General features: G+C 41.5%; 1 protein-coding gene across 4 annotated transcripts in view; it reads right to left on the bottom strand.

The window, feature by feature from the left end:
* Positions 1–13,724, bottom strand: part of B3GNTL1 (UDP-GlcNAc:betaGal beta-1,3-N-acetylglucosaminyltransferase like 1) — a 329,218-nt gene that overhangs the window by 12,686 nt on the left and 302,808 nt on the right. For all 4 annotated transcript variants that reach the window (XM_044983307.1, XM_044983308.1, XM_044983309.1 and 1 more), the window contains 2 exons: positions 9,836–9,904; positions 7,690–7,764 (listed from right to left, as the gene is read on the bottom strand). In XM_044983307.1, the coding sequence (XP_044839242.1) occupies positions 7,690–7,764; positions 9,836–9,904 (144 nt within the window). The remainder of the gene's footprint in view (positions 1–7,689; positions 7,765–9,835; positions 9,905–13,724) is intronic.

Here is a 13,724-nt window from a genome sequence, read left to right as displayed (position 1 = left end):
TTTTGTTTCCATATGGCATGTACAAGAAAGGTATTCTTTTAGAGAGGAATTTCATGTCTCAAATATAGTAAAATTAAAGAATCTTCCTCCTCACATCGAAGTGTGACTCATTAAATCAGCACTTTTTTTGCATTGTTCCGACTGATTAATTTGTGTCAAAAGCACTACAATGCCAAAGATATCCATGACTATGGAAAAGGCTTCTCATTTAATCAGCCTTAATATCAGTTTGTGTTAATTCCCCTCCCATTCCATGACTGATTAAGTTTTTCTGGCTATTGCACCTAGTTTACTCGTTGTTTTTGATGAGCTGCATAACTGTGTCTACAGGCTGCTCTGCTACCACCAACTCCTTTAAAAGCAGCAAAGAATCCTGTGGCACCTTACAGACTAACAGACGTTTTGCAGCATGAGCTTTCGTGGGTGAATACCCACTTCGGATGAAGTGGGTATTCACCCACGAAAGCTCATGCTGCAAAACGTCTGTTAGTCTATAAGGTGCCACAGGATTCTTTGCTGCTTTTACAGATCCAGACTAACAGGGCTACCCCTCTGATACTTGACACCAACTCCTTTGTGACCATCAGCAGAGATGGGATTGTGAAAGCTCAGACCTGACAGCACATTCTGGGGGGAGGTGATTTAAATAAATAGCAGTGAGGTAGGTTTGTTGTTCAGCTCATTTTTCAGATGTGGGCTGCACAGAAAACAAAGAAAGTTCAGTCTAAAAATATAACAAAGACCGAATCCTCAGCTTTATACTTAGTCTGCACAGTATCATCACAGATCAATGAAAGTTCAACATCTCTGCAGATTTCAATCAGTTTAGAAACCATTTCCTCTAGTGGTCAGGCCTAAAGTTTGAGGACTTCTCCACACAGAAGACCTAAATGTTTTAAACCACAGTCAGTTATAGGCTTGTTTTGTTTTTGGTGTAGGGCTGCTTTCCAGAGCAGATTAAAAATGACTACTGAAAGGTGTGGTCATTCAAGTCCAGCCACAATAGCACAGCCAGTAAGAATGAGATTTCAGTTTAAACCATGCTCATGCAGCCTCTGCAAGAAGGTGTCATACTAACATAAGTTACGCTATGTGTATTGTTGGCAGAAAGGGGGATTGATGGAAGAACACTACATAAAGATGACCTGCAAAGGCAAAAGGGGAGAGAGAGGAAAAAAAAGAGAGGCAGAATGGTCCAGCGGACAAGGCCCTGGAGTGGGACTCAGGAAACCACTGAACCTGCTGGGTGACTTTAGGCTCTGTTTCTCCCCCCCACCCAATCCTTTGTCTTGTCTGAATAGACTGCAAGCTCTTTGGGGGACAAACCCTTGCTATATATTTGAACAGTGCCTAGCACCAAGGAGCTCTGATCTCAGTCAGGGCCTCTGGGCACTATTATACTACAAATATTATTATTAATAATTAATAATAAATGAGGCTTGAGATCAGGTTTCAATTCCTGGATCTACCACAGACTTCCTATGTATCCTTGGACAGTCATTTAAGCTCTCAGTGCCCCATTGTTAATGTGTACAAATCGATTTGAGATCCTTAGAAGAAAGAAATCTGAAAAGAAACCCTTTCTTTTTTCAGTTTAGTCCTTGTCCCCTGGGCCGCTATTGTATTCTCTCATGTTTTTAATATTGCTAAAAGCCTGTGCAGTGGCCTCTTTCTCAGCTCTTTCTCTGAATAACAGAGACTTGGTAACAGAGAGGTGGGATAACTCACATGACTGGAGTACTGTTATGGATGGGTATAAACTGTTCAGGAAGGACAGGCAGGGGCAGAAAAGGTGGGGGAGTTGCACTGTTTGCAAGAGAGCAGTATGACTGCTCAGAGCTGCAGTATGAAACTGCAGAAAAACCTGAGAGTCTCTGGATTAGGTTTAGAAGTGTGAGCAATAAGGGTGATGTCGTGGTGGGAGTCTGCTATAGACCACCAGACCAAGGGGATGAGGTGGACAAGGCTTTCTTCAGGCAACTAACAGAAGTTACTAGATCACAGGCCCTGGTTCTCATGGGAGACTTCAATCATCCCTATATCTGCTGGGAGAGCAATACAGCAGTGCACAGACAATCCAGGAAGTTTTTGGCAAGTGTAGGGGACAATTTCCTGCAAGTGCTGGAGGAACCAACTAGGAGCAGAGCTCTTTTTGACCTGCTGGTCACAACCAGAAGAATTAATAGGGGAAGCAAAAGTGGATGGGAACCTAGGAGGCAGTGACCATGAGATGGTCAAGTTCAGGCTCCTGACAAAAGGAAGAAAGGAGAGAAGCAGAATACAGACCCTGGACTTCAGAAAAGCAGACTTTGACTCCCTCAGGGAGCTGATGGACAGGATCCCCTGGTAGAATAACATGAGGTGGAAAGGAGTCCAGGAGAGCTAGCTGTATTTTAAAGAATCCTTATTGAGGTTGCAGGAACAAACCATCCTGATGTGTAGAAAGAATAGTAAATATGGTAGGCGATCAGCTTGGCTTAACGGTGAAATTCTTGCTGATCTTAAACACAAAAAAGAAGCTTACAAGAAGTGGAAGATTGGACAAATGACCACAGAGGAGTATAAAAATATTGCTCGGGCATGCAGAAGTGAAGTCAGGAAGGCCAAATCACATTTGGAGTTGCAGCTAGCAATGGGATGTTAAGAGTAACAAGAAAGGTTTCTACAGGTATGTTGGCAACAAGAAGGTGGTCAAGGAAAGTGTGGGCACCTTACTGAATGGGGGAGGCAACCTAGTGACAGAGTATGTGGAAAAAGCTAATGTACTCAATGCTTTTTTTGCCTCAGTCTTCACAAACAAGGTCAGCTCCCAGACTGCTGCACTGGGGAGGAGGTAACCAGCCCTCTGTGGAGAAAGAAGTGGGTTTAGGACTATTTAGAAAAGCTGGACGAGCACAAGTCCATGGGGCCGGATGCACTGCATCCAAGGGTGCTAAAGGAGTTGGCGGATATGATTGCAGAGCCATTGGCCATTATCTTTGAAAACTCATGGCAATCGGGGGAGGTCCCGGATGACTGGAAAAAGGCTAATATAGTGCCCATAGGAGGATCTGGGGAACTACAGGCCAGTCAGCGTCACCTCAGTCCCTGGAAAAATCATGGAGCAGGTCCTCAAGGAATCAATTTTGAAGCACTTTGAGGAGAGGAAAGTGATCAGGAACAGTCAGCATGGATTCACCAAGGGCAAGTCATGCCTGACTAACCTAACTGCCTTCTATGACGAGATAACTGGATCTGTGGATGAGGGGAAAGCAGTGAACGTGTTATTCCTTGACTTTAGCAAAGCTTTTGATATGGTCTCCCACAGTATTCTTGCCAGCAAGTTAAAGAAATATGGGCTGGATGAATGGACTATAAGGTGGATAGAAAGCTGGCTAGATCATCAGGCTCAACTGGTAGTGATCAACGGCTCCATGTCTAGTTGGCAGCCGGTATCAAGCGGAGTGCCCCAAGGGTCGGTCCTGGGGCCAGTTTTGTTCAATATCTTCATTAATGATCTGGAGGACGGTGTGGATTGCACCCTCAGCAAGTTTGCAGATGACACTAAACTGGGAGGAGTGGTAAATATGCTGACAAGGTAGGGATAGGATACAGAGGGACCCAGACAAATTGGAGGATTGGGCCAAAAGAAATCTGATGAGGTTCAACATGGACAAGTGCAGAGTCCTGCACCTAGGACAGAAGAATCCCATGCACTGCTACAGACTAGGGACCGAGTGGCTAGGCAGCAGTTCTGCAGAAAAGGACCTAGGGGTTACAGTGGATGAGAAGCTGGATATGAGTCAACAGTGTGCCCTTGTTGCCAAGAAGGCTAACAGCATTTTGGGCTGTATAAGGAGGAACATTGCCAGCAGATCAAGGGACGTGATCATTCCCCTCTATTCTGTACTGGTGGGGTCTCATCTGCAGTACTGTGTCCAATTTTGGGCCCCACACTACAAGGAGGATGTGGAAAAATTGGAAAGAGTCGAGCGGAGGACAACAAAAATTATTAGGGGGCTGGAGCACATGACTTATGAGGAGAGGCTGAGGGAACTAGGATTATTTAGTCTCCAGAAGAGAAGAATGAGGGGGGATTTGATAGCTGCTTTCAACTACCTGAAAGGGGGTTCCAAAGAGGATGGATCTAGACTGTTCTCAGTGGCACCAGATGACAGAACAAGGAGTAATGGTCTCAAGTTGCAGTGGGGGAGGTTTAGGATGGATATTAGAAAAATCTTTTTCACTAAGAGGGTGGTGAAGCACTTGAATGGGTTACCTAGGGAGGTGGTGGAATCTCCTTCCTTAGAGGTTTTTAAGGTCAGGCTTGACAAAGCCCTGGCTAGGATGATTTAGTTGGGGATTGGTCCTGCTTTGAGCAGGGGGTTGGACTAGATGACCTCCTGAGGTCCCTTCCAACCCTGATATTCTATGATTCTATGCTGCCTCACTAGCAGAATTTATAATCTCAGCTCCAGTAACATCAGCGTTACCATCAGTCAACAAGACACCTCAGATGGTAGTGTGCAAAAGTGTAAAAGAGGATGTTACCTGGCCATGGTCTCTGGGTATTTGACACCAAAATTGTGACTATTTTCAGCCTTAATTTCACATCAACAGAAAGGTGATTAAAAGATATTGAGATTCCAGAGACCATTCCACAAAGATTCCATCTAAGTAGACCAAATTGTGGCTCCAAAAACATTGTCTTTAAAGGTGTTATGCAGCATAATGTAGTCTGCACACAGAATACAGTCACTGATAGAGAAAAGTACTGTAAAATTACAGTTGAAATCATAAACCAGAGTTTTCAGAGCAGACAAGATATTGTATAATAGCTTCCTTGTCAGGGCTTCAGAAATCAGATGTACTTTATAATGGGTTACGCAGCTGTTTTGTCCTTGGTCTTCCACCTACCGTTATGTTTCATATGAAAAATTAGTTGCAATATTACTAGCCAATGTCAGGCTTATTACCAACCTGTCTACATGATAATGCCCTGGGGTACTTGCAGTCTGGTTTTACTACTGTGAAGTACTTTGATCTCTGTTCTGACTCTAACCTTGGGGGCGCTAAGGTCAAAAGGGATTGTAGGGGATGAGTTTCAGCTAAACAATCATAAAAACTGAATAGGTTTTAAATGTCTTTGTTTATATGAAAGAAACCTGCCAATATGATTTTTAAATATGTAGCGTTAGTTGCAAGTTTCAGTAACTTTTAGTATTCACAATGAGAGGGTATTTGCAATCATGCCTTTCAGCATCTGATCTGATGCTTTTGTGTTGTTCCTTATTTGTGTTGTGCTATGTTGTTATTTTAATGTAATAGCAGAATATCTGCTGCTCATCTTTTAGTAATTCAGGAGTCAACCGAATGAGTGAAAGAGAAAGCAGTTGCAGTCTTTGACTCTCAGCAGTACTCAAACACAGAAGAGGCTTAAGGATGGCCATGCTGCACACAATGACTTAAGGGCCTGATTTATAAAACAAAGTCTTTGTTTCTGCACCCACAGTTTGTGTGCCTGAACACAGTTATGGTTGCAATATTTTGAGTACAAAAAAGGGCAAGTGACCAACTATGTCTGCAACATGCAAGGACATTTGTGCCCACAAAATGGTACGTCAAAAAGGGAGAACAGATTAACGACCCTTTAAAGATATCCTTGCTTTTTATTACTCTTAATATTACTTTTATTTCCATTCCCTCCCTGCAATAATCTCTAAAAACAAATTCACAAAATTGGCCTCTACATTTTAGGATGAGTTTTGACTAAAAACTAGGGCTGTCGATTAATCATAATTAACTCATGTGATTAACTCAAAAAAATTAATCGCGCTGTTAAACAATACCAATTGAAATTTATTAAATATTTTTGGATACTTTTCTATATTTTCAAATATATTGATTTCAATTACAACATAGAATACAAAGTGTACAGTGCTCACTTTATTTTTTTTTATTAAATATTTGCACTGTAAAAATGATAAACGGCGTTTTTCAATTCACCTCATACAAGTACCATAATGCAATACACCTCTACCTTGATATAACGCTGTCCTTGGGAGCCAAAAAATCTTACTACGTTATAGGTGAAACGGCTTTACATCGAACTTGATTTGATCTGCCGGAGCATGCAGCCCCCCTCTCCCCCCGAGCGCTGCTTTACTGTGTTATATCCGAATTCGTGTTATATCGGGTGGCATTATATCGGGGTAGAGGTGTATCTTTACCATGAAAGTGCAACTTACAAATGTAGATTTTTTTTTGTTACATAACTGCACTCAAAAACCCCCAAAACAATGTAAAATTTTAGAGCCTACAAGCCCACTCAGTCCTACTTCTTGTTCAGCCAATTGCTAAGACAAACAAGTTCATTTACATTTACAGGACATAATGTTGCCTGCTTCTTATTTACAATGTCACCTGAAAATGAGAACAGGAATTTACATGGCACTTTTGTAGCCAGCATTGCAAGGAATTTATGTGCCAGATAAGCTAAACATTCATATGCCCCTTCATGCTTCTGCCACCATTCCAGCTTCCATGCTGATGATGCTCATTTAAAAAAATGCACTAATTAAATTTGTGACTGAACTCCTTGGGGGAGAATTATGTGTCTCCTGCTCTGTTTTGCCTGCATTCTGCCATATATTTCATGTTATAGCAGTCTCGGATGATGACCCAACACGTTGTTCGTTTTAAGAACACTTTCACTTCAGATTTGACAAAACACAAAGAAGCTACCAGTGTGAGATTTCTAAAGATAGCTACAGCACTCGACCCAAGATTTAAGAATCTGAAGTGCCTTCCAAACACTGAGAGGAACGAGGTATGGAGCATGCTTTCAGAAGTTTTAAAAGAGCAACACTCCAATGCAGAAACTGCAGAACCCAAACCACCAAAAAAGAAAATCAACCTTCTGCTGGTGACATCTGACTCAGATGATGAACATGAACATGCGTCGGTCCCCACTGCTTTGCACTGTTATTGAGCAGAACACCTCATCAGCATGGACGCATGTCATCTGGAAGGGTGGTTGAAGCTTGAGGGGACATACGAATCTTTAGAGCATCTGGTATGTAAATATCTTGCGATGCTGGCTATAACTGTCCCATGCAAACACTTGTTGTCACTTTCAGGTGACACTGTAAACAAGAAGCAGGATGCATTATCTCCTGCAAATGTAAACAAACTTGTTTGTCTGAGCGATTGGCTGAACAAGAAGTAAGACTGAGTGGACATGCAGGCTCTAAAATTTTACATTTTATTTTATTTTTGAGTGCAGTTTTTTTTGTACATAATTCTACATTTGTAATTTCAACTTTCACGATAAAGAGATTGCACTACAGTACTTGTATTAGGTGAACTGAAAATACTATTTCTTTTGTTTTTTATTGTGCAAATATTTGTAATAAAAATAATAATATAAAGTGAGCACTGTACTCTTTGTATTCTGTATGGTAATTGAAATCAATATATTTGAAAATGTAGAAAACATCCAAACATATTAAATAAATAGTATTCTATTATTCTTTAACAGTGCAATTAATCACGATTCATTTTTTTAATCGCTTGACAGCACTACTAAAAACACTTCTGTAAACCACCGGAAAATGTGTTTTATAATAAAACAAAAGCACATTCTTAATTAGGGTGATGCTAGCAGATATAGATGTGGTTCATTTAGCTTATGCCAAAAACTGTACTCACCAACTTTACACAGATAATGAAAGGTGGGGTTGCGTCTTTGAAATGTTGTATGGGAATTTGGGGTTTTCGTCTCTCCTGCAAACAGCGAAATTTCGTTAGAAGACATAAAGGGTTATTTTTAGCTCAATGATGGGGGTTGATTGGCATTAAAGAGTGAAATTGTATTCAAAGATCATGTATTAGAATGGCTCATTATTTTGCTTTTCACTTCAAATACAATGTAGTCACTGTAAACAACTATTTTCTGTAACACCCAATAACTAATTTCATCTGACCATTACTCTTTTGTACAATCAGTTTTCTTAACTCCAATCTACAGAATGTTGTTTCCAGTGCACTTTTTTACATGACCACTGATTTGAGATGTGTACATGCCTTAGACAGATGCGCACATTATTTCAGGCTAGAGCTTATTACACAAATATTTCAACTGTATCATCAAGAATGAAGACCCTGGATATTACAAAGTTACTAACACCCTCAATTCCCATTGCCTTCAGCAGGAGCAGATGGCATACATCAGCTTCTCAGAGTACTGAGCTCCAAGCAGGGGCGGCTCTAGACATTTCGCCGCTCCAAGCAGGGCGGCATGCTGTGGGAGGCGCTCTGCCGGTCTCCGGTCCCATGGCTCCAGTGGACCTCCCGCAGGCGTGCCTGCGGAGGGTCCGCTGGTCCCGCGGCTCCACCGAAGCCGCGGGACCAGCGGACCCTCCGCAGGCACGCCTGTGGGAGGTCCACCAGAGCCGCGGGACCAGCGGACCCTCCGCAGGCATGCCGCAGGAGGTGGCCTGCCGGCCGCCCTCCCAGCGACCGGCAGAGCGCCCCCCGCGGCATGTCGCCCCAAGCACACGCTTGGCGTGCTGGGGTCTGGAGCCGCCCCTGGCTCCAAGGGTCTGACTGCCCAGGGAAATCAAGAGCACTGAATCTGGCCTTATGCTTACAGTAGATTCTCGTGAGTGGAGCTAAATTGTTTTATTACCATAAAAATCAATATTGCTCCAGGACTATGACACTTTCTTTTTAGATGGTTAATTTACTGCCATTTAAATATCTTCTTCCTTTATCTTGAGTAACACAAAAACCTACTGCCTACATTTTTCCAGGTGATTCCCAGCTGGGCTAGTGAGAGACATGTCACCTAGCGAGCATGTTACAATCTATCCTTTGGACTCTTCAAAGAGAAATACTGTGCTAGGTTGAATATAGCTCTATAAATAACCACTAAACTTTTCTCTCTCTCTCTCTTTCTTTCTTCCTTCCTTTCACCATAGATTTTAGCAAACTCACTTCAACAGGAGTTTGGCCCCCTACACAGACTACATTAAAAAGACATTTGTTTTTCTTCCCCTCTAAACTGACCACATTTTCAGTGACTGCAGTGTGCTCCTGGCTCCCTCTCAACTACAGTACAAAAAACTTCCCTTACCTTAGATCTAGAAACTGACCTCTCTCCCACACAGGCTTGCTGTGATCATGCTTTTTATTGGTATAATTTATTGATGGAGATGCTAAGTCATGAAACCCCACATCATTCCATTTCCCCTCTCCTACTAAAGAGCAGTTGAATCTTCATGGAAAACAGTCTTCAGGGAAATAATTCGGCTTCTATAAATCTCCCACCCACGTAATTCCCTTTCTTATTCTGCATTTCTAGAGATATCTGCATGAAAACAGGATCCTTGTTCCTGAAGAGTCTGTTCCTGCCTGCTTATTCCCCACATGTAGCGATATCTATTGGTGAGGAGACTGGAGAGTGCAGGATTGCTAACATAAGAGAGGCCAATGGTTTCATTCTAGCATGCGTTGGAACAGACCAAAACTTGTTACCATCTGTTCTATTGCACTATGTGAAATGAGTTGCTGCTCTCATTTGGTTCTCATATTACAAAAAAACACCATCACAACTGGTGCTAAATGTCATTCTGGCTCCCTACTGTATAGGAAGAAAAATTCCACATATTCCATTACCCATCCCCTGCCATCTAGACCCCTAATTAAATAAATATAGTATGGACTGCTTACTATAAATCTTCACTATATTTAAAATTAGTGACACACTTTTTTTGTTGTTTGTCTAATGAGCTTAGAATGTCATTTCTCACAATTCCAGATGACAGTAATGGAAGTGACACTAGTTATTACTAACCTTGGATTCTTGGTAAGTGTAGAAACCTTTCGCTATCTTATTTTCATCAACATCACAAAATGCAGCTACCTGGCGAAAACAGAAAAAGGAGACAAAGGATTTAATAAAGCTCAGTACTACCAGCAAACGTCTCACTTGCTATCATTTCCCCACTAAACTTGCCCCTCTAGTCCCTTTCTCACCTTCACAAAGCCCTCAAAAGGAATCTGATCTTCAGCTCCTCACAAGCCATTCTGAAAAGAGTGCAGGATGGTGGATTTCAAACTGTCTATGAATCACCATGGTCCACACAGTGACTGCTGGTACTTGGAGGAGTGCGGGCTGGTTACATGGGCCTTTATCCTGAAAATGCTTATTCCTATGAGTAAAGTTGAGCACGTGTGCGAGTGAGTGTAATATTGGGGCAATGGTTCTGGCTCTCCTACTTGCTTGGAGCTGCTGAATCACATTAAAGACAGCTTTCCCTACACTATTCTTGAGGCAGACAATTGCTGTAGTTTGCCACAGGGGTGTTACGCACCTCGGAATGGGAAAGCAGGTGCTCTGTGTGATTGCCAGTAGGAGGGAAGGTATCCATGAGACATGCACTCTACTTACATAGTAGAGCTAATCAAAATATTTCTGTTTGAAACTTTTCTCCAGTGGAAAGTTGGATTTTCTACTGAATGAAAAACCATCCCATTGTGAAAAAGTTTGAGAACTCCTGGTATAAGCATTGTCAAGTTCTAACAGGTTGTCCTTTCTAAAGTTCTAGAATAACCTCCTATGTAGGCGCATGGTGAAAGGAAAAACTTAAATGTCCCCTGAGAGATGTCAGTTAACAGGAAGCATGTTAAATCTCGCTGATAACAAATCCATCATTCTATACCATTCCTTGAAAAAATGTTTAAATATTAAAGATTAAAGACTATTAAAGATTACTTTAATGTGATTTAGTAGTTCACTGCACACACACATTTTCTGGGAGAGATTTCAAACATTTTGCTCATAAACAGAAAAAAGCTACAGAAAATCTTTGACATACATCTGAATTAAAAAAAAAAATCCAGCCTAGGAGACTTTCTGTTGCCAAACACACACATTCAGAGCCACAAGACAATTAAGAATATTAATAGCAGCATCAAGTGAGCACATCACAACCTTATGGCTCAAAATAGGAAAGCTTGTTGCTACAACGTGGCTCAACAATAGACCAGAAATACAAAACACAGAACAGACGATAGTTCAGATTGGACAGTCTCAGTTCTAGGTGGGAAGTGTTGTGCCTTATAGTCACTTGTAATGCACAAGGAACAAAAGCAAAACAAGAGGACCTTGAGCTAAAACTACACTATAACACCCCTACACAAATGTACCTCTCATTTACATGCTGGATAACCAATACCTGCCCATTTATCTGTGTATAACAATTCTGAACTAAATATCCATTAACCTACATATGTTAAAACACTACAGAAACTACCTGTATATTTCACCAGATACCTGTGTACAACATGGCTGCAATAATACCTGAGAACATTTCTGTAACAGTAGAATAAATTCTTAACCACAGTGCACCAAAATTTGGGGAGCCTGTATTCTTACCTGTATTTTATATTACACCTAAATTCTACATGTGTGTTTTGTACATACACACCTATGTACCTGTAAACCGCCTTACAAAATGCAAACAGATTTGTAAAAAATGGCCAAGTTAAACAGATTTAAGGAGCTTTGTAAATTACCACAGAAATACTTTGGTTTCTCTTACTGTACGCTGTAATGAAGCATTATTTCTGGATGCAAACTTGCCAAATATTTCAAATGTTTCCTTATTTGCATTCCTCACAAATATGCCTGTGATCCCAGTTATATGGTGGCTCCAAAATAAAGCATGGGTTGCCAATAACATTTTCCAGAGAATTTTACAAATGCAGCCAGTTTTCCTTTGGTTTCCATTGCCCTGTTCATGTTACCCTCTCAGGCCTGTCAGAATGAAGCAGATCATTTGTTTGTAGATATTTAGTTAAAGTCTCAGAGAAATCAATTATTCTGTGCAGGGATGGGTGACATTTTTCTACCCTTTTTATTTTTGCATTAAAAATTGATTAACAAGACTTAAAAACTAGAAAACTTGAAAATTCAGACAGCTGGGTTTTTATTTCTTAAAGTCACATAATGTTGCAAAAGGCTGGATCCTTTTCATAGCAGCAGCCACCTCATTTTCTTCCTATGATTAAGATAATCATTTCCTTTAACCTAGTGATCCCCACTCCCTCTGAAGACAATGAACGTCTTTTCATTAATTTCAGTGGGAGTTACATCAGTCCCATCGGCTATGGCTACACTAGAGAGCTTACAGGGGTGCAGCTGCACCGATACAGCTGCGCCCCTGTAAGCACTCTAGTGTAGCCGCTCTAGGCTGACAGGAGAGAACTCTCTCATTGGCTTAATTACTCCAGCTCCCTCAAGTGTCAGCAGCTGTGTTGGAGGGAGAAACTCTTCCATCCACATATCACTGTCCACACTAGTGCTTAAATCAGCATAAATGATGTCGCTCAGCAGGGTGGCTAATTCACATCTGAGTGACATAAATGACTGACTGATTTACTCTATCTCCCATTGTTAATCTACTCTTGGTCTGAAGGCTAAAAGTGATATGGGATTGCCAGCCCTCTACTCTTCCAAGCCAGGGCAAAATTCCTTAGCAATAGAACTAGGCCCTCAGTGCCTTCAGGCAATTCTGAGACCGAGCTTTTTTTTCCAGTTATAAAATAAAGACTGTCTAGTGCAAAAAGCCTTTGGGGTGGAGGCCAAGTACTATCAGCTGGGGCTCTTTTCAAGCCCTAGGTATAATCACTCTTGTATCAGCCCTTCTAGTATAGGTCAATCCGTGAAGAACAGAGACAAAAGATCAATAATAAAGGAACCCAGAGTGACTAGAAACATGAGCAGAAAATAACAAACTGAGACTCAATGAGGAAAAATATAGCTATTAAAATCTGGGGGAAACTAATCAAACACTCCAGGGGAGGCAGATGTTTGTGCTTGGAAAGCAGGACTGCTGGAAGAGCGTGAGGGTGACAATGGACTGCTAATTAGATGAGACTGGAAAATCAAACTAATGGAGTTTCGGACTGCAAGTACAGAGGCATCACATCACAGACCAACAAGATGAGAGTCCCCCACCAATGCTGGTTGTGAGATCACACTGAGAATATTGCACATGGTGCTGGGCACCTCAGTACAAGAGAAAGATCAACCAACTGGACGGAACTCAGAGTAAAGTAGAAGCGATTAAGGAGCTAGTGGGATTGATGTCTGCAAAAAAAAAAAAAATTACACAGTGACTGACAGGGGTGGATAGGACATTGGCACGTGATAACCATGATCAATTATTTGAAGCCAAAACACTAAGATTCTAGCTCTTTGGGTTACTCTCTCAAATGGCACAAATTAACATGTGAGTTCTGCCCCAAACACTCCTCCATATTTCAACATGTAAAGAGCCTGTAGCATGTCAATTACACGTTATAGGGGAGCCAGGATTGGGCATGGTAGTGGCACCATAAACTTTCCCTCTGTGCCTCTCTTCTGACGTATATATATGCGGACGAGCCATGGGATGGGAGCCATTTGATTGTGCAAGAATCTTCTAAGGTTCCCCATTACAGGAGTCATTTAAAATGGAAGTGTACAAACCAATGGAGAATACTTGTAGGGAACAATTATGTGTTTCCCATCTCAGTTTGTGTGGCAACAGGCTAATGTTTCCTTGCCAAAATTAGGATGCACATTTTTTGTACCAGTACTTTGCATGCTGCATTTACCTGCTTTCAAACTCCTCACTTCCCTGAAAGAGTTAAGTTCCCCCACCAATGACTTTTTTGCACTATCCGTGGCAATGATG

This window comes from Mauremys mutica, chromosome 12 (genome assembly GCF_020497125.1).
Source record: "Mauremys mutica isolate MM-2020 ecotype Southern chromosome 12, ASM2049712v1, whole genome shotgun sequence".
Taxonomy (NCBI): Eukaryota; Metazoa; Chordata; order Testudines; family Geoemydidae; genus Mauremys; species Mauremys mutica.
This window is presented reverse-complemented; position numbering and strand designations above follow the sequence as displayed.